The sequence below is a fragment of the Aphidius gifuensis genome, linkage group LG1 (assembly GCF_014905175.1).
Source record: "Aphidius gifuensis isolate YNYX2018 linkage group LG1, ASM1490517v1, whole genome shotgun sequence".
In the NCBI taxonomy this organism is placed as follows: domain Eukaryota; kingdom Metazoa; phylum Arthropoda; class Insecta; order Hymenoptera; family Braconidae; genus Aphidius; species Aphidius gifuensis.
The window spans coordinates 14,649,041-14,675,983 of NC_057788.1; the positions used below are offsets into that span (position 1 = coordinate 14,649,041).

The 26,943-nt window shown below is 32.3% G+C and overlaps 2 protein-coding genes across 2 annotated transcripts; both read left to right on the top strand.

The window, feature by feature from the left end:
- The first annotated feature begins 18,600 nt into the window (after window positions 1–18,600).
- LOC122856759 lies at window positions 18,601–20,346 on the top strand. Its single transcript, XM_044158614.1, has one exon. It carries the CDS (start codon window positions 18,601–18,603, stop codon window positions 20,344–20,346), a length of 1,746 nt encoding a protein of 581 aa, XP_044014549.1.
- A 192-nt stretch (window positions 20,347–20,538) lies between these two features.
- LOC122856835 lies at window positions 20,539–21,735 on the top strand. The gene has a single exon (XM_044158739.1). The coding sequence runs from the start codon at window positions 20,539–20,541 to the stop codon at window positions 21,733–21,735; it is 1,197 nt and encodes a 398-aa protein (XP_044014674.1).
- Window positions 21,736–26,943: the final 5,208 nt, after the last annotated feature.

A 26,943-nucleotide genomic window follows, 5' to 3' on the forward strand; every position in this document is an offset into this window, starting at 1 on the left:
TTTCGATATATCAACACCACTGAGCCTGCTGCTAGGATTTGTCAAAGATTATAAAAAAATAATTATAAATGCAAAACATGAACTCATCCTAATAAGAGCAAATAGTGATGTAAATGCCTGTCTACAAGAACAACCTGTGGAAGGAAAAAGTGGCGAAAAAATACGAATTAAACTTCAAAAGGTGGAATGGATTGTTCCATACATCAAAGTGTCTGATAAGCAGAAAATTTAACTTTTAAATAACTTTGCCAAGGATCCATCCACAGCAATCAGTTTTCGTACATGGGAATTGTACGAGTATCCACTATTACCTGCAACTACAAAGCAAAATTGGAGTGTGAAAACATCAACACAATTGGAAAAACCGAGATACATAATTTGGAGCTTCTAAACAGGACGAAAAAACTCTGTAACAAACAATTCAAGTGTTTTGCGGACTCTCGAGACGACAAAATAGCTGAATCGATTTTTTCAATGATAAAATTGATCCCCAGGTAGTTCGAAACCATGCTCTCAATTTTTGTACATTATCCAATACACAAGTAAAAGTCCTTAAATTGAGATGATAGCTTAGATGGTGAAAATAGTTTTTTTGACATATCTTAGTTGGTAGTGAGCCATTTTTTTTTCTCATAACCTTTGCATATACGTAAATTGATGACTCAAGGCTGTCATTTATGATTTTTCCATGTTTATTATAATCAACATCTTCTGAGTTCCATAACAGCCCATGATGAATGTTCGTTAATCAATTATTTGTGTGTTTGAAAATTCTATAACAATAAAACTTTGATCAACATCATAAAATTCTTGAACATCAACAATATATTCAACCATTATGACTGAAATCTTATTCAAAACTGAATTTTTTTCTTTGGTACTCACATACAATGGTGATGGTTGGTATTTACATACAGTGAAGATAATGCTCTAAATTTTTTTCAAGTAAAGTAGGAATCTTCATTACCGACCGAGATGAAAGTTTCATATACCAACCAAATATACAATAAAATTTTTTTTATTTTAATTTTTTCTAGTTACAGCAATATCCAATTCAAAAATGTATGTAGGACATAAGACATAAAACTTGAGACTTAAGCTATGCCATAGGACATAGGACATAAGAAATCGCACGTTGAAATAACAGAATATAATTTTTCCAAGTCAAGTCTGTATTACCGACACATGGTGATTGGGAATTCACACCATCAAATGATATATTCAAATTTCTTTACCATCTCTGCACTATCAACACATCAAAATTCAAATGACAAATTTTTTTACCATCTCTGTTTTACTGACCAAGTTGCAGTCCCCTCGCTGATCTACTTTTTTTCGACTACTTTCTGATATAGAACTCTCCTTGATACACTACCGCCACCTTTTCTCTAAGCAGGTGCCGAGCATCCTTGATCTACCCCAAGCGTAAGGAATGTATCGATCGACGCAATTCTAGATCAGTTGGCCTCAACCATTGAACCTAGGCCATTCACCCAGCTCTTCCAGCTCTGATCCTTAACACTTTGGTCAATATTTATTTATTTCAAAGACTTAGAATATTTTCTAGCCTTCGTTGTGATCTTAAAGAACAAATTGTAAGTTACTTTGAACTGTTTCAATCAAAATATTTTAATAAAATACTTTTAGTTAATTATATTACTCTTGTTATATAATTTTCATAATTTTAATATATATTTCACGTATATTAAAAGTAGAATCTTAGTGACCGCATGGTCTGATGTGTCATTTTATTTTAAATGAAAATTGATATTTGTATTTTGTTTTACATGAATTATTTGAGTTAAATAAATGGAAATAACCATTCAGTGAATTTATTCACCACGCGAATTGATGATATTCTTTATAAAATAATAAAATCAGTGTTGAACGGTTGGTGACAAAAATTGGCACCAAAAAACTTTAGCTATCCAATAATAAAATAAATTTATTGAATTTATAATATAAATAGTGAAGATAAAATAAAATGATTAATCAGCTAACAACTACGAAGCGAGGCCAGTATAATCTAGGTCCACGTTTTGAGTAATTTTATACTTTATCTTAGTGTTTTGCTCGCGTTTGATTATGGAATTATTGGGTAGAATCTGTCGTCAATTGAACCAATGTCTGTCGCGTAATTGTAGAGTTAGTGTCTTGTCTAATTAACGCCTGCCTCGCTTCTCAAACAAGCCGATTACTTTTGGGGATCATCATTGTTTTATTTTCGGGTCGTTGTAATTTTATTCAAGCTGACGCCATGTGCAAACACATGGTTATTTCTTCCGTTAAGTATTATCAACGTGAGGAATTCAAATCGATGATCGACGCGAAGGTATTTTTAATTGAGCGAAAGTTATTTGCGATTTTTACCGGTAATTTTGGGTTTATCCGTTCGGTAATTTGTATGATAGTATCTTTGTGTTACATGAATTAAAGTGCCCATTCTATGAATTAGTTATCTGTGTCTTGTGTAAATTATTCGTGATCATTTAATCCTAATATTTATGTGTGTTTTCCACGTCCTTTCTGTTGAAGAAGGAATAAAAGGTGGACCTGACATCGAGGGAATACTTATTTTCTTATATTGCTTTCATGCGGATTATGGAACTGATAAAGTATTAAATATACCTTCAGCTCAGTTGCAAAGGATCTGTAATAAATATTCCGGTAGACGTCAACGAAATGACGTCTGTTCTATTCCGTCAACTCAAAGACACTTCAGTTATTCAAATCAAATTAAAAAAACTTGAAACAACATACTGCTTATGTAAATGGGACCGTTCATCTTTCAAAAATTATGTGAGCAGTAAATATTTCGCATAATAAAGCCTTTATATAAAATGTACCAAATGAAAATTAACTACCAAGTCCTCAAACAGTATGATCCTTAACACTTAAATTTGAGTTAATTTTATTATAAATCCAGAAGACGCAGATAGTGACAACAAACAAGTTATTGAAGATGTTTTCTTTTCTCCATGGACATCTCTGCAATATAAAGATAATAAGGCTGCTCTAACTGCTATAACTGCTGATGTTATACAATAGTGATCCTAATACAACAAAATATTTTATCTATCATAATAATTCATTTGTTGAATCTTCAGGCGATAACTTCATTGGACTCATATAAATATATATATATAATTTACCGGGATGATTTATGTCACTTTGTTCGGGATTGTTATTCAAGTAAGAAGCTGCTACATTTCTTTTATTTTGAGTGAATTAAAGGTGCTCAATTAAAATGAATATGGACTCGTTAAATACTCTAGTAAATATTTTTCAGATATTATATTAATTTTCTTAATTTCAATACGAGTATTATAATAGATTCGTGATCCTTAAAAATTTGTTTAACAAAGTTGACTCCCCATCGAGACGCTTTTCGCAGTTTATGCGAATTAATTAATGATAAATTTTACTAATAAATTATAATTATTAAAATTGATCAATATAGAAATTAAATAATCCACATCATTTATTTTTAGAGAATTTTAATTTCCTATTGTTTTCGCTTTTCATCTAGACCCCCCCCCCTCCCCTGAAAAATTTTCTAAGTCCCTTAATCTAAATACGATAAATATGGAAAATACCGTTAAATATGAAGGTAAATATAGAAAAATCACAGAATATAAAGAAAAAAACGATAAATATGGGAAAATATCACTGAATATGAAAGAAAAATTACTGAAAATAAAAAACCAAACTTTGGGAGAATATCCGTAAATATAAAAAAAAAACGGCTGAATATAAAGAAAAATCCGATAATTATGGAAAAATATGGAGGAAATATCAGTAAATATCAAAGAAAACTTACTGAATATAAGTAAAATTACGTTACATATGGGAAAAAATCGCTGAATATGAAGGAAAATCCAATAATTATGGGAAAATTTCAGTAAATACGAATGAAGAATCGCTGAATCCTTCTATAAAAACGACAAACATCATCGGTCTTCCGGACATTTGATTGGTCGTTTTTCTTCTCACTCATATAGTTTTTTGTTTATTTCTATTTTATTTTATTTATTTCGTTAGCAACAAAAAAACAAAAAAAAAGACTGAGTGAGACGTAGTTTGTTTTTTTGTCGCTAACGAAATAAATCGAATAAACAAAGAGTGATCTTCGGAGGATTAAATGTCAATAAAATAAATCGATTCTTATTTTATAAAAATCAGTTAAAAAAATATATGGTTTTTAAAAATGAAATCGAAATAGATTAGCTGTATGTAGAAGAAAATCAATAGGAATACACCTCAATTGTGTATACACAATACATTATAATCATTTTTCTAAACCTATAACATAAAATAGATCGGCTATAAGCAAAAGGAAATCTCAAGGAATGCATCTGACCTTGACTTACAGCTTTTTTTTTTTTATTTAATTTTATTCATTACAAGCTAGCGTGGAATAGATTTAGAAGAATTAAAAAAGAATTTATCATCTGCGTTCAGAGGAAAATCTGAGGACGTACACATATCCTCGGCATACCCCAAAATTGATAATATATATGTATTTTCATAATTGAAAAGATTATATAAAGAATTTGTTCTTTTATTTTTTTGTAAAATAAAGAATAACTAAGTAACTATTAAAACTATATCATGAAAATCAATTAAAACAAGTAAATTACAGTAAGTATTAGGTTAAAAAATACAGATATACAGGCGCACGTAGCGCGCCAATGTGCTCGTTTAAAGAAAAAACCGATAAATATGGGAAAATATCAGTGAATATAAAGAAAAATGTAGAAAAAAACGGGAAAATATCGAAGAAAAATCAGTGAATATAAAAAAAATTACGATAAATATAGGAACATATCAATTAAGCTCTCCCCCCTCCCCAACTATAGTAGATCCCTCGAAAATTTTCTAAGTCCTTTTATTAATCTGAACACGATATGATGGGAAAATATCGAGGAAAGTGAAACATTCCCCGTTGTAAAAATATAATAAAAATAGGAAAATATGAAAGAAAAACCACTGAGTATATAAAAAATGATCATACAGTTGCTGAAGCAACTGTGCCTTCCCTGCGGGGGGAATTTTAATTTCTTCTTTAATATATATTAAAATTCGTGACTACAAATTTATTTCATTCTCTATTGTTACAATGATTATTGTAACAGCTAAAATTTATTTAATTTTCATTCATTTTGCTTGTTCCTTCTAATGGGTCATCTCCATGTCCAGAATCGCTTTCTTCTAACCTTTTAAACTCTCTGTTTTTATTCATTTTGTTGTACTATGATTTTAGCCTGTCAATGATAAATATTTATTACAAAATTGTCCAGTTCGATTGTATTTATTCTGATTACTTTTTTCTCTCGGTTGAATCAGGGTTTAACGTTTTAGTTGTTGCTGAAGTCGTCATTATATTTTTAATTTTTTTATATTCAATTATTTTTAATTCCTTTAATACTATCACATCACCCTTTTTTCCCTAGAGATTTTCTGCCTTTTCATTCTATATAGTTAGTTCAATCTAAAATATATTTTCTTTGGTAAATTTATTATCTTTATTTAGTTTAATCAAACTTTTTTTCATTTAAATTTTATTTTGCTTCATAATCACTGTCGTCTGCTAATGTTATTGTTCTTTATTTTAATAACCGTCCTGACATTGCATATATAAATTCCACTTTATTTATTGCTATTATGATTGCGATGATATCTAAATAATGTCATTGTTACTATTGAATAGTTTTCTTTTTTTTTTTTTTTTTTTGCTAAAATTATTTTGCCTGCAAATGAATTAATTGGTAGATTTACAATTTCTTGTATTTTTTAAACTCAAAATTAATGCTGAAGTCGTCATTATATTTTTAATTTTTTTATATTCAATTATTTTCAATTCCTTTAATACTATCACATCACCCTTTTTTCCCTAGAAATTTTCTGCCTTTTCATTCTATATAGTTAGTTCAATCTAAAATATATTTTCTTTGGTAAATTTATTATCTTTATTTAGTTTAATCAAACTTTTTTTCATTTAAATTTTATTTTACTTTATAATCACTGTCGTCTGCTAATGTTATTGTTCTTTATTTTAATAACCGTCCTGACATTGCATATATAAATTCCACTTTATTTATTGCTATTATGATTGCGATGATATCTAAATGATGTCATTGTTACTATTGAATAGTTTTCTTTTTTTTTTTTTTTTTTGCTAAAATTATTTTGCCTGCAAATGAATTAATTAGTAGATTTACAATTTCTTGTATTTTTTAAACTCGAAATTAATGTTTGGTATATTTTCATTTTCCTCATCGTCATCGAATTTTATATTAGCTTCTACTGGTATCATTATTTCTTTATTATTTATTGATGGGTATTGTTCATTAATTTTTCTTACTAATCCTCCAGTGATCGTATATATTTTGTTTAAATTGAATATTTAATAATTTATCATGTTAATAATTTTTTTTAAAATCTTTTTGTTGAAAAATCTTGTTGAAAAATATGATTTTTCCATGATATTTTGCTATACTTTTTGTTAACTGATATTTTCCTAATATTTTCCTATAATTATCGTATTTTTCTTTATATTCAGTGATTTTTCTATATTTTTGTATATTCGTTTATATATTCTTTATTTTTCTATATTTCTCTTCATTTTCCATATTCATCGTGTTTAGATTAATTGAGGGACTTAGGGCGGGGGGGGGGGCATAACTGATATGTTTCCTTATTTATCGTTTTTCTTTTATATTCAGTCACTTTTCTATATTTTCCTTTATATTCACTGATATTTTCCCGGTTTTATCGTTTTTTTTTCTTTATATTCACTGATTTTCTTTGATATTTTCCTATTTTTCTACAATTTTCTTTACATTTACTGATATTTTCCCATGTATCGTATTTTTTTTCATATTCAGTGATTTTTTCTTCATATTTACTGATATTTTCCATATTTATCGTATTTTTCTTAGTAAGTTTCAGTAAGTTTTCCTTGATATTTACTGATATTTTCCTGATATTTCTGATAATTATCGGACTTTTTTATTTTCAGCGATTTTTTCTTTATATTTACTGATATTTTCCATATTTATCGTATTTTTCTTTATATTCAGTAAGTTTTCTTTGATATTTACTGATATTTCCCTGATATTTTCCCATAATTATGAGAGTTTTCTTTATATTTACCCCTTTTTTTTATATTTACTAACATTTTTCCATATTTATCGGTTTTTTCTTCATATTCAGCAATTTTTTCTTTATATTCAGTAATTTTCCTTCATATTTACTGATATTTTCCCATATTTATCGTTTTTTTTCTTTATATTCAGTGATTTTTCTATATTTTCCTTCGTATTTAATGATGTTCCCCATTTTTATCGAATTCAGATCAAGGGACTTAGAAAATTTTCGGAGAGGGGGGGGGGGGTCCACATGAAAAGCGAAAACAATAGGAAATTAAAATTCCCTAAAAAAAATATGATATTAATTATGTTACCCCCTCCTAATATGCGAATGGAAATCTAAAAGAAATTAGCAAATAAATCACGAAAAAAAATAAAAATAAAATGACAAATTTAAAAAAAAACAGACAAAAAAAAAGATAGTCAATTTCCCCAAGGTGCACCCTAAGTGTTCCGTAGGATTTTTTATTTTTTTTCTTGCTGTTTACAAAAATATTGTTGAAAAACAATTTATGAGACTACATATCGTTGAATAAAAAAAAAAATAAACGACCGAAAAATTTGAAAAAAATATCGTAGAGTCTACAGATGAAGCGGCATCGATCAAAACATTGCCGGAATTGATCGGTCAATATTTGGAATTGCGCCATGTCCAAAAATGGGCATATTAAATCTAATAAGGCCAAAAAGTAAAAAAAAATATCATGTCTGTTTTTGGAAAAAAAAAACCTAAATTTGTTTTAACATTGACTAATTCGGTTCAGCGGTTCAAAAAATATTGTAAAAAAACAGTTTGTGACACTACATATCGTTGAGTAAAAAAAAAAATAAACGACCGAAAAATTTGAAAAAAATATCGTAAAGTCTACAGATGAAGCGTCGTCGATTAAAACATTGCCGGAATTGATTGGTCAATATTTGGAATTGGGTCATGTCCAAAAATGGGCATATTAAATCTAATAAGGCCCAAAAAGTAAAAAAAAATGTCATGTCTGTTTTTGGAAAAAAAAAAAAACCTAAATTCGTTTTAACATTGACTAATTCGGTTCAGCGGTTCAAAAAATATTGTAAAAAAACAGTTTGTGACACTACATAACGTTGAATAAAAAAAAAAATAAACGACCGCAAATTTGAAAAAAATTTTGTAAAGTCTACAGATGAAGCGTCGTCGATTAAAACATTGCCGGAATTGATCGGTCAATATTTGGATTTGGGCCATGGCCAAAAACGGGCATATTAAATCTAATAAGGCCCCAAAATTGGAAATAAATATTACGATTGCTTTTGGCTAAAAAAAATAAAGAAAATGAGCATCTCACAAGCCAATTCCATTCAAGACTTCACGTTTTATCTCGAAATAACAAAAAGTCACAGAAAAGCGAAAACAAAAAAGTGTCCTACGGAACACTAATAATACAACTTATGTGACCTAAGATATAATAATGTAAAGAATAATCAGAATCTATTTCAGTTAAATTAAAAACAACATATAATAACCAAAAATTAATGACATAAAAATAAAAACAAAAACAATGCAACAATATCACATCATCACCCTGGTGAAAAAAATATGGCAGATTCTGTTAGATTCTGGCAGATTCTGTCAGGTACTGCCAGCCAAATACTCGACTTTCAACAGTCTGCCAGATTCTGTCAGATTTCGCCAGCCAAATACTCGATCTTAACAGTCTGCTAAATTCTGGCAAATTCTGTCAGCCGAATATTTCGCTTCCAACAGTCTGCCAGATTCTGTCAGCCACATATTCGACTTCCAACAGCATGCCAGATTCTGCCAGTTCAATTTATAAATATTGTTTTTTTTTCAATAAATTGATTTTTTTGAATTAATACAACTGATTAGGAGACATCAAGTCGTCATCGAATTATTAGTATGTTATAATTCATTCTTTCATAGCTCATTTATCATTTTTTTACGTTAGTTGTTATTCAACGATTCTCACATGTGCTCACGTCAGTGTTAATTCACACATATAGGAACTGAGATTATGATACTTATAAAAATATAAAAAACATATTCAAGTTTGAAAAAAAAATTGCAACGCTTCGAGATTGAAGTTTCTTGATACCTTACCGTGATGTTTATAATAACTACAATAATTCGTCTAGAATTTTTTTCGTCCAGATTCTGGAAGATTATGACAGATTCTTACCGGTTCTGGCAGATTCTTACAGATTTGGACCGGTTTTTGGAACAACTGCCAGATTCTGTCAGTTTATTCTGCCAGATTCTGCCAGTTTTTTTTCCAGGGCAATAGAAAAAAAAAAAAAAAACTATCATTTTTAACCAATTTGAAAACAGATATAACGAAGTTTTCAAAATCATAAGCCAATAAAATCGAAATGGGTAAAAGAAAACAAGAAGGGAACAATCCAAAAATGAAGAAAAAAAAATAAAACTGAGTGATAAAAACACAACGAAAAATACATTGATGAAAAAGGAAATTACAAAAATAACAAATTTAAAATTGAACACAATATGGTAAGTCAAAAATTAGAAATGAATATAATTTACATAAAAAATTAAGTTGAAAATTCAATACAGTGACACAATTCGGGCACGAATAATTAATAATAGTGAAATAAAGGAATCGAAAAACGAACGAGAAACTGGTAAAAAATTTACGATGGATATATGTGATGAAAGTAAATATCATGGATTGATTGAGGTACCGTTATCAATAAAATGTATAATACATAAAGGAAAATTATTAACATATGATAAATTATTAAACATTCAAGTTGAACTAAATATATATGATCACTGGAGGATTAGTGAGAAAAGTTAATGAACAATACTCGTCAATAAATATTAAAGAAATAATGATACCAGTAGAGGCTAATATAAAATTCGAAGACGATAAGGAAAATGAATATATATTGCAAATTAATTTCGAATTCAAAAAAATACAAGAAATCATCTACCAAATAATTCATGTAGAGGTAAAATTATTTGAGCAAAAAAAAAAAAGAAAACTTTTCAATACTGATAATGTTATTACATAGATATCACCGCAGTCATAATAGCAATAAATGAAGTAGAATTTATATATGCAATGACAGAACGTTTATTGAAAAAAAAACAATAACATTAGCAGACGACAGTGATTATGAAGTAAAATAAAATTTGAATAAAAAAAATTGAATGAACCAAGTAAAGATACTAAATTTACTAAAGAAAATATGGAAGAAAAAAAATAAAATGAATGAATAATTTTTAGTTGTAACAGTAATCATTGTAACAATATAAAATAAAATAAATTTGTTATCACGAATTTTAATTAAGAAATTAAAATTCCCCCCGCAGGGCAGGCACAGTTGCTTCAGCAACTGTTTCATCATTTTTTTGTTACCCTATGATTTCGACTGTTCCACATTTTTCAGTGGTATGGAAATATAAGACAAGGGACATGAGAAATCGCACTTTAAAATGACAAAATATAATTTTTCCCGGTCAAATTACTGACCCAGGATAATTGAGAATTTACACATTTAAATTACATATACAAATTCCTTTATCATCTCTGCATTACTGACACGGTCTCATTCTCCCATCCTCTCGCCGATCTATCATATTTCGACCACCCTCTGTCACAGAACTCTGGTTGATACACTAGCTAGGTGAATCTACCCTCTTAGTTGGCCACTAAAATGAGTAGAAAAAGCCATGGTAGGTAAGGCATGACGTATAAGCCCATCCCCACCACCAAATGGCAAAGATATAGGAATACACATAGGAAGAATGAAGAAAAAAAGGAAAAAAATGTTGTAGGTGTCCCACTCAACGACCAAAATTTGTTCCACACCAGTCATTCCAGCTTATTTTTGGGAAAATAAATAGTAAGAAGGCTTTCGTTTGAAAGATGGCTGGACTGATACATTTGACAAAACCATAGAAAAAAATAGAATATTGGAAAATTGCGTTTTCTCATATGACGAACATAAGTGTTGGTTCAGTCATGAAAATCATCATAGAAGCTATTTTTATATTCGTGCAACATGTAAAAATAGATTGTGCACAGAGTTTTCATTTTTCGTGCAAGAAGAAATAAAAAAACCATTCAAAGCTTTAGTGTTTACAACAGGAGAAATAAAACATGATCCCGCCGTCATTAATAGAAGAATAATAAAATGTCGTCGAAGAAAAGAATTTGCAAGGGAATTATAAAGTTTTTCTCCTTATGATGTTTCATCTGACTTGGTTGTGCAAGCAGCTGAAGGTTCCTTCAAACAATGGTCACCACAACTCAGACAGTGAGCTACAAATACACAAAAAAATATCGAGTGAAAATAATACTTGGCATGATTTAGATTCAAATATTTACCTCCATTTGCATAAGTTATTCGATTCATTAAGAAACGATAAAAAATAGAAAGTTTCCAGAGTAAATCCAAAAATTTGGATTATTTCCATTCGAGGTGATTTGCTACTCAGCACGACAGCTTGATGTGATTACAAAATTATCATTAAAAGAACCAGTAATTTTACATCTTGATGGGACAGGTTTATGAAAGCCACAACTCGATCAACCTGATGCACTAATGATGTACTATGCACATGTGTTGAAAGATACAGGTGAGTTGAGCCAAGGTGGGTTTCCTACTGCTGATTATGTAATTAATCGACGAAGTGCTTACCGCATTGGTATTTTCTTGGTATCAGTTGTAAGTGCTTTAAGGAATAGAGTAAAACATCGAAAAGTTGTCAGTATAAATGAAGTTGATTTTAGCATAGTTCTTATACAAAGTGTACTAAACATGTTTCAAACTTCGAATCTGAGTCAATATCTAAAATGGAATTGGAAATTTAAAAAGATTAGAAGACAAAAAAAATATGAAAGATGAAGGTAGTGTTATACATATCTGTTCAAGTCATTAACTTAGTACAGTAAAGAGAAAATTATCCAAAATCACGACTGAAAATTCGTTTGCAAGCTGCATGGCAAAGATTATTGTTTTCCAATAAGTCCACTCAGAAAGTCATAAAAAAGCTGGTGCTATTTTTCAAACAGCAGTAGAAATTTTTGGCCAACAGTATAGCACAGAATCAGTCGAATCAAAAATCAAATCACTAGAGTTGAGAATAATTCCTGAAATAACAGTAAATGATACCAAAACCTCATAACTTATATACGACGAAGAAGACGAAATAATTATTAACGAAGATGGAGGTGAAAACTAAGACATGGATCTCTTCATTGACAGTTTTTTAACGATATACTCCGAAGAAAAAACAAAAACCGAAGAATATACCAATACTGATGAACTTCAAGGAAATGATTCCTTGAAGTGAAAAGAGTATACTTGAAGGAAAAGATGATAAAAGTTAAAACATATACTATCTGTCGAAATTCATAGATTACATTTTTGAAAACTTACTTTGACTTTATCCACTTTGGTCAGCAGTAGTAATCAAAGAATTTAACATGACTAGAAATTCAAATGCTGCAATAGAAAATTGGTTGCGGAGGGCTAAAAATAAGTATTCCAGTAAGTAGGCCGAAAACATATTCCAGTTGATAGATGATCAGAAGACAGAATATTTTTATCTCATCTCAATCATATTTTAAATAAATTTACCAGGAATTGGAGGGTGAGGGGTTAGCTCTATGTCGTGTATAAAAGGCACGGTAGTTATCTCGTTTCCCCACTTTCTTTTTTTTTCTCATACTTGACGTGAGGCACTACCGTGAATAATTGAGAACATATGACCTATATGAAAATATTCATTCGAAAGAATAAAAAATATATTATTAAAAATTATATACGTGAAGAAGATTTATATAAAAGTCACAAAATATAAAATACGGATTATTTATATATTTATTTTCTAAAAAATGCGTGTTATGGAGGTTGATATAAATTTATAAACAACAAAAAAACGCTTCAAATCTTGTAGAAAGTAAGGATGGAGTATAAAAATGTATGCAATGTTGTTAATTGTTTTAAGATTAAAAATAAAAAGAGAGTTACAGATTAAATTGAAAAAAATTCCAAGATGTTTAAAATAAATCAAGTTATAACAAAGCAAAATAATGTACAATTATTGAAACTAAAATTAAGCTTGTATTTCAAAAAAATTGAAATACATAAAATTTTTTATGATCGCAATACACGTTAGTGACCTACATAATAATTTTCTGTGAAAAAAAAAGAATATTTGAGATGTTACAAGTTCATGAATATATTTACTTTTAATTGTCAAATAAATTATGATTACCCTGGTGGTTGACATGATAGAGCATTGGAAATCCACGTGGGAAACCTAGGAACAACCCTCGGTTACGCCGTTCATTTTCGTTTATATTGTTACCGTTAATTCAAATTGTATCGCGTGAAAAATAATAATGTCAAAAATAATATAGTAATAATAATAGTATATTTAAAATTTTTTTTGCAAGACTGTGTCAAGCCTGGGAACACAAGCCTGTGTGAAGCCTATGACACAAGCCTGTATCAAGCCTAGTGTAGAGATACACTAGTTCGACATCGTGAACATTCCAGTCTGGACACAGGCCTGAGAGCCTGGTAATCAGGCTTATCCCAGGCTTGTAGCCCATCGTCACTTCCTACCTGGGATATTATGATATACAATTATATATAATTCCATATGTAACTCTGGTTTTATACTATATCCTATGTTGATGTTATTGTATTGTGAGCATAAACTTTTTAAATTTTATATATAATTATTTCATTAATTATTCAGGGTGCATTTGGACACCCCTAGCTCCATCTTACAGATTATAATTATAATACATTTAGGGGAGCTAGAGGTTTTGCACCCTCAGCATTCTGCTTGAGCCGGCACTATTGCCAAGCGCACATATCGCCAATTTTAATATTGAATTTTAGATATTGTTCACGCGAGCTCCTCTAATGTGTGTCGTCACAGAGATGACCAGTAACCACTGCGCATCTCTGTTACTCACTGTCCAATCAGCGCACACTAGAGAAACTCTCATGTCGTCACAACAACGCTCGGCTTACACCGTACGTTGCCGTAACTATTCGAGTCTCTCGTTCATCATCGAGGATCTCCGGCCAACTTCGAGTTCAACATCAAGCAAGTCTCCAAGCAGCGTTCTGGAGTCACTTGCGTTTTGGTTATTCTACATTACACACCACATTATTTTTCATCCATTTATACCTGGTGATACACACCAAGTATAATTACTTTTGAGTTATTTTCACGTTGGGCAAAAGGTATACAACCTTTTGCAGAGTATATTTATTGAGTAATATCACCCTTTTGTATATATTTTTCCCTATTAAATAAACGCTATTATTTAACCACAAGTTTATCATTTCCTGTCACATTTATTTCATCCCTTTATACAGTCCACATCCTGGCGCAAACATTTGGTCCTTCTCGAGCAAAAGTAAATTCAATGTGTTCCCAAAATGGTGATATAAAACAAGTGAAAATTGAGTGTGTAATTTGTGAGTGTAAATCGGAGCATCACGAGGTAAAATTTAAGAGTGTTGATTGACCTCATGGGGAATGAAAAAAAAGCACATCACCACGAGGTGGTGATGAAATGATATCTTATCTTGTTGCTAAAAAAAGGAACAAGTATCCAGGGTGGATGGATATCATTTTTTATAATCGAGAGATTTTTTTTTCATTCTCCACGCGACAACTTCCGGTGTGGTTTTAGCTTAGCGAGACCACATGGTCAAAACTTGAAAAAAAAAAATATATTAATCATGCTGCTTGAAAAAAAAAAAGAGAGTGTGAGACAATGAGAGAGAGAGAAAAGCTTAGTTATTTTTTTTCTTCCACACGGTCGTTTTGTCTAGTCTTTTTCGAGGTTAAACGTGATGCTCACGATGTGTGTTAAAAATCCAACCCATGTCATCCAGTTCAATATCCAACATCCAACTATTTTTGTCATTTGTTCTGTGTGATCCTGAATGATAAGAGTATGAGTGGTTGGGATGTAGTAATATATTGGTCAAAAATTATGGGTTACTGTAAAATAATGTATAGTAACAAATGAGTAATTTTTTTTCAATATATTTAAGGTTATGGCGCAGCAAGGTCCAGAAGGTCAACCAGGGCCATCTAAGGGCGACACTGGTGACGTGAAATCACCTCTATTTGAGCCAGCTTTGTCGCCAGAGGAACTTCTGGCTAATCAACGGGCAACAGCTATAAGAAACTGCCTCAGTGACGCCTACGTTTCCCAGCAGATCTTGAGTGAGCGTTTGATTCGTATTTACAACTGGGTGATTAATGGCGTCAAGGAGGAGAAGGTCTTCTCAGCCAGTGAGCTGTCGGTCAGAGACTCCGAGACTGACCGAATTTATCAGCAGTACAGCGACGCCCACAAGCTGATTCAACAGCAGCTGTTACACCTCCTAAGAGAGCATCGTGAAGCTGAGCAATCTGCCAGGTCTTACTGGTTAAATAACAAATTCCTCACAGTGGAAGAGGGCTATTTTGAGATCTCAGCTCTGCTCAAAGACAAATTGTCTCTCTTGAGACCACCACCCAGTGCCGCAGTAGTTCAAAACATCAATGAACTACCACCACTTGATGTACCAACTTTTGATGGTGATTACACTACGTGGTTAGGCTTCGCGGACATGTTTGATCAGGTCGTAATACAAAGACCTGGTTTATCAGACATTTCCAAATTCAGACATTTGCTATCGGCACTGGATGAGAGGACTAAGGAGAAGATCAGTGGCATCTCAGTTACTCGTGACAACTTCTCCTTAGCCTGGGAGAAACTAAAGAGAGATTATGGTAATCCAAGGAGGTTGGTAACAGCAGAGTTGTCAAATATGTTTGACCACTTAAAGATGTCAGCACCATGTGCTCAAGAGTTGTCACGAATAATCTCTCGTGTAGACCATTCATCAGCGGCACTTCGCAAATTGGGTCGTCCTGTTGATTATTGGGACGACATTATTGTATATAGAGTTAGCAGGTTATTACACAACTCCTTGGCAGCCTCCTGGGAGAAGAAGATAGCAAACACCACTGAACCTCCATCCTGGTTGGAGTTTCGAAGCTATCTGACTTCTCAGGAAAGAGCCTTGGAGTTGGTGGAGCAGTTAAATACATCTCCGAGTCCACAGAGTTCATTGCGAACTCATCATGGTGCAACAGCATCACCATCAGCTAACACATACTACTGTGAACTTTGCAAGAGCAACTCACACAACTTGGTGAGGTGCCAAAAATTCATTGACATGTCACCTGTCGCCAGAGATGAATTTGTTAAAACAAAAAGGGCAAAATTCATCTGTTTCAACTGCCTGGGCTCTCATGCAGTTGCACACTGCAAGATATCACAGACGTGCAGGAGATGTCCTGGGCAGAGGCACCACACCATGTTGTGCTACAAGAGCAGGTCCAAGAGGGCCACAGAGCCAACACCATCATCAACATCAAAGCCAACTACAGCTCCAGCACCAACATCGACATCAGCAGCAGCAGAAAAAAAAGTAAAAACAACATAAATATTTGGGTTTTTTTTGCTGTTGTTGATTGAGCCAACAGTTGGCATTGTTAGTAGAGCCTCTACTGTCTCGAGATGGTCTCGAGGCAATAGTTCATCGTTTTTTTTGTGCCTGAACAAAAAAAAGACACAATTCACCAGAGCAACAATGACTTTGTAATTTTGTACAACATTCTCTACACTTGCTATCTTTGATATATTCAGTATTTTTTTTTTTTATAATTAAAATCATTTTTTTTATACGTAAAATCATGTATTATTACTAAACTTAAATTCACTCTTGTATATATTTAAAATCATTTTTACATATGTTTATATTTAAAACCATTTTTGATACGTTATTATTATTCTTTTTCTACATAAAATTCGAGCCAATAAGTTATCAGTTAAATATTTAATTCAACATTGTTTTTTTTTTTTACATTATATTTTGCAAAAATATTACTTGTTCATGTGGTCAATATTCATCATTTATTTTTCTTTTTTTTACACATATATTGACACACTTAATTAAAAAAAAAAAACAACAAAACTAAACATGTTGTTGTTTAATAAAAAAATATAAATTAAATGTACTTGATATTATCACGTTTCCACTTCTCCTTTCATCTCCATCTGAATCAAACTAAACGTAGTTTTTTTTATTGAGTAAATGTATATGCATATATATACATGGGTGCACTGCATTGAGTACGTATGCATATATATATATATGTGTTCATGTGACATTGACTTGTCATGGCATGGACATATATATATATCATGTGTAGGCCAGGCATGCATGTGTATATAGGTGTATGCTATTTGGAATTTTATGATGCTTACAGCTGTTATATCTCGAGCTGACTGAAGGGGTGTGGTCAATGCTTTTTTTTCATTTCTTCTTTTTTCTTCTTGTCTTGTTGTACATCGGCACAGGGTTATATTTGTTTCATCGGTGCATTCGTGTCATGGAGGAGTACTCGAAGGCCAAGAGTACTCAAATTGTTGTTACATTCTTATGTTTTCATGGTGTACATATATGTTTCAACATTTGCTTGTGTTCCTTTCAATTTCATCGTTGTTAAATTAGGTCAATGAGTTTAAACAGGAAACTACATTTGACAATTTTTCAACAGGGAGAAGATCAAGTACGAGTCCTAGTGGAGAGGCTCACACCTCAGCATCCAGTACTGCTGACAACAGCATAAGTGGACTCTCTTGATCGCTGGGGTAGGGTTGTCACTATCCGAGCATTGCTGGATCAAGGGTCTGAGACGTCACTGGTTACTGAGGAATTAGCAAACCGTCTAGGACTCAACAGATCGTCAGCATGCCTTGCAGTGGTTGGCATTGGCCAAAATTCCATGCAAGCTAGGGGAGAAATTATAATCACGGTGATCTCCAGGGTGTATCGCCGAGCTGTTTCAGCTTTAATTATGCCAAGGCTCACTGGGTTGTTACCATCGGCAGCCATTAAGAGGCAGCAATTACAAAATTGGCCTCAGATTCAACATCTGAAGCTGGCTGATCCCGAGTTTTATTTGCCAGCGCCAATTGACGCCATCCTTGGTGCTGATGTATACAGCACAGTATTAAGGGAAGGCGTCTTGAGAGGTAGAGAAGACCATCCAACAGCTCAGAGTACAGAGCTGGGTTGGGTGTTATCTGGTAACACACCGAGCTTTGGTAGAGATATTTCTCTCATGACATCAAAGCATTATCACCAGGGCATCAAATGTCAGAGAGAAGAAGAGTTGTACCAACTTGTCAAGAAGTTTTGGCTGCAAGAAGAGCAGTTTGAGTCATCAGAGTCATCAGACCTTACAGATGACGTCTGTATGAAATATTTTATTTCAACCTATGAGAGAGATGCACACGGTCGTTTTGTGGTAAGGTACCAGTTTAAAAGGTGTGTAGACAACTTTGGTAACTCGTATGAGTTAGCCTTGAGAATGTTACACAACCAAGAGAAGAGAATGGCTAAAAATCCAGCCCTTCAACAGGCATATTGTGACTTCATGAATGAGTACGAGTCACAAGGTCACATGGTCAAAGCATCACCTGTTGAAGACCATTCTAGATGCTATTACCTACCACATCATAGTGTCATCAAAGAGTCGAGTACATCAACAAAGTTGAGAGTTGTATTTAACGGTTCACAAAAGACAAATACTGGTGAATCTTTAAACGACAACTTGTACGAGGGTCCCAAGTTATTGAATTCTTTGGTGTCTGTACTCACACAATGGAGAGCATATCAGTATGTTTTTTCGTGTGACATACGACAAATGTTCAGACAGATCATCATCCATCCTGATGATCAAAAGTATCAAAGAATTCTTTGGAGACATACACTCGACTCACCAGTTCAAGAGTACGAATTAACAACCGTAACATATGGTACCAAACCAGCACCATTTTTGGCTTTGGCTACTTTGAAGCAACTTGAACTGGAAGAGGGAGATAGGTTTCCGTTGGTTAAATCAGCTATTTCACAAGGGTCATATATGGATGACATATATGTTGGTGCTGATAATATACAACAAGGGGTTGACAAGGTGGTACAAATACAACAAATGCTTCACTCAGGTGGCTTCGAGCTGAGGAAATGGATAAGTAACTCGAGTGAGTTATTGAGTAAAATTCCAGTAGAATTTCATGAGAAATCATCCACCTCGAGTGATAGTAATCAAGTTTTCAGGACACTTGGTCTCAATTGGGATACAACAGCTGATTGTTTTAGTTATATTCCAATAGTATATAAAGAACCTAAAGCAATCACTAAGAGAGTCGTCTTAGCACAAGTGGCTCAACTATTCGATCCACTTGGTTGGATATCACCAGTCATAGTTAAGGGTAAATTATTTATGCAATCTTTATGGAAGATTAAGCTTGACTGGGATGAGCCAATTCCTGAAAATTTATTGGGTCCATGGAGAGACTTTGTCTCTCAACTGAGTCATCTATCTGAGATAAAAATACCGAGATGGTTGAATCTCACACCAACAGTTTCATCCATTGAGATTCATGGATTTGGTGACGCTTCTGATGCAGCAATTGGGGCTGTAGTGTACTTGGTGTCTATTGATACTCTTGGTGTAGCCAAGAGTAATATAATAGCATCAAAATCGAAGCTAGCACCTATTAAGGCCGAATCCAACAGCTCCAATAAAACTAGAGTAAAAGTTTCGACACCGAGATTGGAGCTGTCAGCCGCAGTGCTGTTGGTGAAATTGGTGAGAGATATTCAACAGAGTTTGGGTTGTCAGTCAGCAAAGATACACTTGTGGACTGACTCATCCATCACTTATTATTGGATCAAAGGCGACGCTAGTCGTTGGAAAACCTTCGTCCATAACAGAGTAGTATTTATAAAAAATACACTCACACAGGCAACCTGGCATCATGTGCCAGGTGAGGATAATCCAGCTGATATCGTATCACGTGGTACATCATCATCACAACTGCATACAGACTCGTTGTGGTGGCAGGGTCCAGCCTGGATTATCAAAAGTCAAGATTCATGGCCTGTGTTGAGTAACCCAGAGATAGACATGACTCAGGTTGAAGAAAAGCCATTAATTTGCAATGTGACGTCAACCAGACGTGAAGAATTTTTGGACAACTTCTCGTCATTGGTCAAAGCTGTTACAGCAGCAGCTTTGTGGAGAAGATTTTATCAGAGTTTCTCGTTGAAATACCCTGTAAATAAATCTTCTTAGATTACATCTGAAGAACGTCAGAATGCATTGCTGGGCTTGGTAGTAAATAATCAACAGTTATATTTTCATGAAGAGATTAAACAATTATCAAAGGGTGAAACCTTGTCAAGGTCTAGTTCTTTGATAAAATTGACGCCATTCCTTGATAGAGATGGTGCCTTGAGAGTCGGTGGCAGACTGAGTAAATCTCTCATGACAAGTGAAGAAAAATATCCGTTGATACTGCCAAAAGAGTCGAAACTTACTGAACTGGTATTACATGAGTGTCATGCAAATACTTTGCATGGTGGTGCACAACTTATGTTGGCCACCTTGAGGCAACAATATTGGATTGTTGGAGGACGTCTACCAGTCAGAAGTTTCATTAATAAATGTGTTGTTTGTGTGAGACATCGAGCTGAAGCTGCACAACAGTTAATGGGTCAACTACCAGCATCAAGAGTATTGAAATCAAGGCCATTTCTCCATACAGGAGTTGATTATGCTGGTCCATTTGAACTGAAAACATGGTCAGGTAAATGCAACAGGTCATACAAGGCCTACCTGGTTGTGTTTGTGTGTATGGCTTCGTCAGCCGTTCATCTCGACTTAGCAACTGACTATACAACTGAGGGTTTTTTAGCAGCATTTAAGCGATTTGTCAGTCGTCGTGGACGATGTGAGAAATTGTTCAGTGACTGTGGCACTAATTTTGTGGGTGCAGATGCGGAGTTAAAACGCATGTTTAAGGCATCCTCAAAAGAAGTAAAAAATCTGGCCAGTCTTCTAGCAAAAGATGGTACAGATTGGAGTTTTATTCCACCTGGATCACCACATTTTGGTGGTAAATGGGAATCAGTTGTAAAGTCAGCCAAACATCACATCAAAAGAGTCATAGGTGATCATAAACTCACCTACGAGCACTTCAGTACCTTTCTGACACAAGTTGAGTGTCTACTCAACTCTAGGCCATTGTGTCCAATGTCTGAGGATCCTGATGACCTCCAGGCATTGACACCTGGTCACTTTCTCATTGGGGAACCACTTAATGCTGTGCCTGAGCCATCAGTGTTAGATGTCCCTGACAATAGACTCAACAAGTGGCGATTGTTGAGGAAGTTTATGGAGTCATTTTGGGACAGGTGGTCGAAGGAGTACTTGCAAAAGTACTTGGTCAGGTCAAAGTGGTTAAAGACATCTCCATGCATTAAAGTGGGTACAATGGCTTTGGTCATTGATGAGAGATTGCCACCCGGTAAATGGGCATTGGCACGAGTAACTGAAGTGTTTCCTGGAGCTGACGGATTAGTCAGGGCAGTCACTGTGAAAACACAAACTGCTGAGTATCAGAGGCCAGTGGCTAAGTTATGTGTTTTGCCAATTGAGGTCACAGATGAGGTTGACAATTAATTTGTCAAGGGGGGGAGAATGTTCACGCGAGCTCCTCTAATGTGTGTCGTCACAGAGATGACCAGTAACCACTGCGCATCTCTGTTATTCACTGTCCAATCAGCGCACACTAGAGAAACTCTCATGTCGTCACAACAACGCTCGGCTTACACCGTACGTTGCCGTAACTATTCGAGTCTCTCGTTCATCATCGAGGATCTCCGGCCAACTTCGAGTTCAACATCAAGCAAGTCTCCAAGCAGCGTTCTGGAGTCACTTGCGTTTTGGTTATTCTACATTACACACCACATTATTTTTCATCCATTTATACCTGGTGATACACACCAAGTATAATTACTTTTGAGTTATTTTCACGTTGGGCAAAAGGTATACAACCTTTTGCAGAGTATATTTATTGAGTAATATCACCCTTTTGTATATATTTTTCCCTATTAAATAAACGCTATTATTTAACCACAAGTTCATCATTTCCTGTCACATTTATTTCATCCCTTTATACAGTCCACATCCTGGCGCAAACAGATATCAATTAATATAATGAGTGATATCGACAGAATCCTAAAATTAAAAGGATTCTCTCGATACTACTCATGTCATATTTAAATGACTAGAAATAATTTTAATAAGTAATTAAAGATCGTAAAATTTGTTTTGACCAATAAGCGTCAAGTAACAGAAGGAAAATAGGAAATGGACCAAGGAGGAAAACCGAACATCCCCGAAGGATCCCCACCTACTCCCATAGATCTGAGAGCATCGATGACCATCGATCTCCAGATCTCGGTCACTTGGTCAGTGGTTCCATGACCTACAACAGCTCTTCCAGCTCTATTAGCTTAGGCACTTTGCCTCGTCGAATTTTAATTACTTTAAAAACTTAGAATATTTTTCACGAGTCAGCACAAACTGTAAGTTACCATTACTCAATAATTTATTGATTATTTTATTAAATTTTTGTTTAACAATATTTAAGTAACATTTGGTTACTTGAATTATCAATTTAAATTCATTAAATTAATTGCAAATTTAACTGGTATTAGATTACGACTGCATGGTCTGAATTATTCTTGCTCGTGTAAATTAAATTCAAGGCACGTTTTGCGTTAATTTAATTAATCAAATAAATATTGAATAATATAAATTATAATTTGCTGCATTAAATAATCAAGTGATTTATTAAAAATAATTAAATATTTAATCATGAAACTTCACGACCTCGTGGTCAGTTAATAATGTACAATAAAGTACAATTGCATATAATTGTTCTATTTAAATACAAATAAAATTAATATTTTAATTGTAATTTTTACTTTGAAATCAGTGTTACATTAGTGTCTGTAATTTGACGCAATTTAATCATCGACATTATACAACCAAATTTGTATAATAATATTGTACAACATACATATAAAAATATATATAAATCCACAATATTATTTTATTGTTGATAAAATAATCAAGCCAACCTGTCACATACAAGCCAAATTCAAGGTCAAGCCAAGGTACACGCTGTCTGTTGATTTGTAGAATTGAAAATATCAACAACTAATGTAAGTACATTCAAATAAATTTGGTTCAGTGTTCATTTGCGAAATTGTAACAATTGTGTAAAGTAAAATATGCGTCATCGCTGTGTAATTGTAGAGTCAGCGATTCATATAAAAAAGAGCTGAATTGCATCTCAATCCCGTCGTCTATTGTTCGGGGTCGCGACACGCTGTTTGACGGGTCGTTTAAATTAAATTATTTTCAATCTCTGACTCCGCAACGACCGCATGGCTTTAGATTCTCTTTCACGCGACGCGCGAATAATTATAAGTGGGTCATATAATTAAGATTTGGTTGTACCGCATTTTTATGTAAAAGTCTATTATTTTATTTCAAAATACGAGATCACTGGGCGCGCTTCGCGCGCCGTTTTTCTTATAAGAATAAGAAGATACTTTTTTAAAAAATATTATCACAATCATACTTTCTCTTGATGTCATTATTCATTGAGCTATTTTGTAAAAATAGTAATTCACATTTATGTTTCAATTATTTTCATTGTTATTTAGTAATAATTTAAAAAAAAAAACAACACTCTGTTCACACGAATAAAAGACAATTTTTAAAAAAGATAGAGTTTAAACGAATTCGTACAGCCACTGTTGAAGCAAAACTCATTTCTTTATGACATTTTTGTGGATGTTTAGTACGAATATTTTTTATTTTACTATTCAGTTTTTCATGGCTGAGTATTTTTGATAACTTAATCATTCAGTTACAAAAAGAGCAAACTATAATTATGTTTTCTTATGTCTTTTAAAAAACCCCAATTCATCAAAGTCTCGATCACTTTATTTTCGATTCTTTTATTTCTGTGATGCAATTCCCAATTAATTAATTAAACATTCATTTCAAAATTACTCATGTTCATAATAAAATATTTCTAAATAGAATTTTCCCGAAATCATGATTCCTATATTCAAAAAACACCTCATGAAAAAAACTACAGGAAAAAAAAAATGTAAATTTTATAAATTAATATGGTTAAGCTTGTGTTTTATTTTTTTGAATTGTAAAATTCATATTAAAAAAATATAAAAACACGTCTCCGTTTTTTCATTTTATTAATAGGTAATTTTCATTTGACTTTGTCCTTAGATTCTTCTTTTCCTCCGTAAAATATTAATTATACAATTTTTTTATGATAAATTTTACTTTTCATTTTTGTCCGTGCAGTACTTCTATCCTAAAAAATTTTAAAATCAATTTTGACTCTTTTTTATATTTGCTATAACTTGTACACGAAATACGACGTTTCCTGCTTCAAGTCATGTACATAAAACATATATTTCTAAATAGAATTTTTGTGAAACTATGAATCTGAGACTTCAAACTCACCCTCAATAAAAATCTCCAAACAATTTCATGAAATGATTATAACTCTTTATTTTATGCAGTTTTATATTTACCATGACTTGTAGATAAAATAAATTCAAAAAGTGGCTAATATTCCGTTTTTCTTGAGCCATTTGTCAAATCATAAACTAAAGATCTGAAAAATCATGCGCCTATTCTAAAATCTTTTTTTTCAATTATTTTTCATTTATGTTGATTATTAATTTTCAAAAAAATTTCGACATTATATTTTCACGAATAACATATAATTTATAAAACAATGAAATTTCCGGCAACCTTTGTCGAAAAAAAATCCATTTCTTTATAACATTTTTGTGCTTACTTCAAACATTTTCCATTTTACTACTCCGTTTTCAGGGGTATGTATATTTTTGATTAATTAATCATTCATTCACACAGAGCGAATTATTATGTTCTTAAGTATTTTAAAAAAAAAAATTCTTCTTTATAAATATGATCCCGAGTGGAAATCTGGTCAGGCTAGCCCGATTTGACTTCAAGTATTGATTGAGACTTGATCAATGTTCCTTAACACTGGAAGCCTGATCGAAATTTGATCAATATTTGATCAAGATGCTTGATTAAGGATAACTCGATCAAGATTGGATCAAGGAACCCTTAACTCATCCTTAATGAGGCCAGCCTGATTAAGAATTGATCGAGAAAACCTTAACTTATCCTTAATAAGGCCAGCCTGATCAAGAATTGATGAAGAAAACCTTAACTTCTCTTTATTAAGGCCAGCCTGATCAAAGAACTTCTTCAAAAAAATTGCCTAGCTTAGATACATGAAAATTTTGTAAGACTAATAAATATTTTCCAATGAAATTTTAGTGAGATCATGACCAATATCAAGACAACACCAACATATTATTACCTTTAAAGTTTCAAATCCTCATTTTATTTGTTTCAATTTCTTTTCATTACATAATTCACCACAACTTCTAAACAAAGTGTGACATTACTCATTTTCGTGAATTATTTATAAGATGTGAAAGAAGAAATTATGAAAATAAACACCTATGCCATTAATCATATCAACATGACCAGTTCCATCAATAAATTATAACAGTCATATATTTATCAATAGTTATACTGAAATAATGGGGACGTTCCAAAAATCATTCGGAAACCCGGACCGGCGCAGTAGATGAAAAAATATAGTGATAAAATAAACTTAAAAGTAACTAGAGGTTACTGTAGATATTGTAAATAACAAAAACAGCCATATTGCATATGCCATTTGCTTTTGTTACTTAATACGGTTGTGAAAAGTATTTTTATAATTATTATTAATAATTAAACAATAATAATTTATTGTTTTGTGCCTATAAAAATACATGAACAAAAAATCATGTCTACCACAACAAAATATCCAAAATTTTCTATGATCACAATCTTGACCTTCCGAGTTTCCGAGTGATTTTTGGAACGTCCCCAATCAGTTTTTTTACTTAAAGAGACATGTATATATATTCTACTTTTTTGTCAAAATAGAATGATTACATTTTCAATTGTCAATAAAATTGTGAATAAAATGATTCCCTTTTTTTTTTTTTTTTGTTTCTAAATAGAATGTATGTGGATATTATATAGATACATACTTTTATTTTCTTGTACATAAGCCTATTGATTTTTCCATCATCATATTAATAAAGTTATATATAAATCAGTTCATTTATTATCAATAAAAACAGTTATTATAATTGAAAGACTATTTTTTGTTCAAGCGATCTGTCAGATTTTGATTTCAAAATATATAAACAAATAAATTTATTGATTACCTTAACGACAGGAAAAAAAAAAAATGTGAGTGACTGAGAAAGAAAATTTGTTTATTTATTTCATTAACAACCGACAAAGACAGAATGACAAATGACATGAGAATGACAAAGAGAACCAAATAACCAATCAAATCTTAGGAAGATCGATGACAACTGTCCTTTTTATATAAGGAAAATAAATTTACATGTATTTTATTTATAAAATGAATAAAAAATGTCCAAGGAAAAGCAGCTGCTAAGGAAAAGATGTAGCTAAGGAATTAATGTGACTAAGCAATTATTTCCTTGAAACATAATTCTTTGGCAACCTCAATTCCTTAGCTACATCTTTTCCTTAACTACTGCTTTTTCTTGGACATTTGTATTTTTAAAAAATAAATTCACATGTATTTTATTTATAAAATAAATAAAAAATGTCCAAGGAAAAGCAGTAGCTAAGGAATTAATGTGGCTAAGGAATTAATGTTGCCAAAAAATTATGTTTCAAGGAAATAATTCCTTAGTCACATTAATTCCTTAG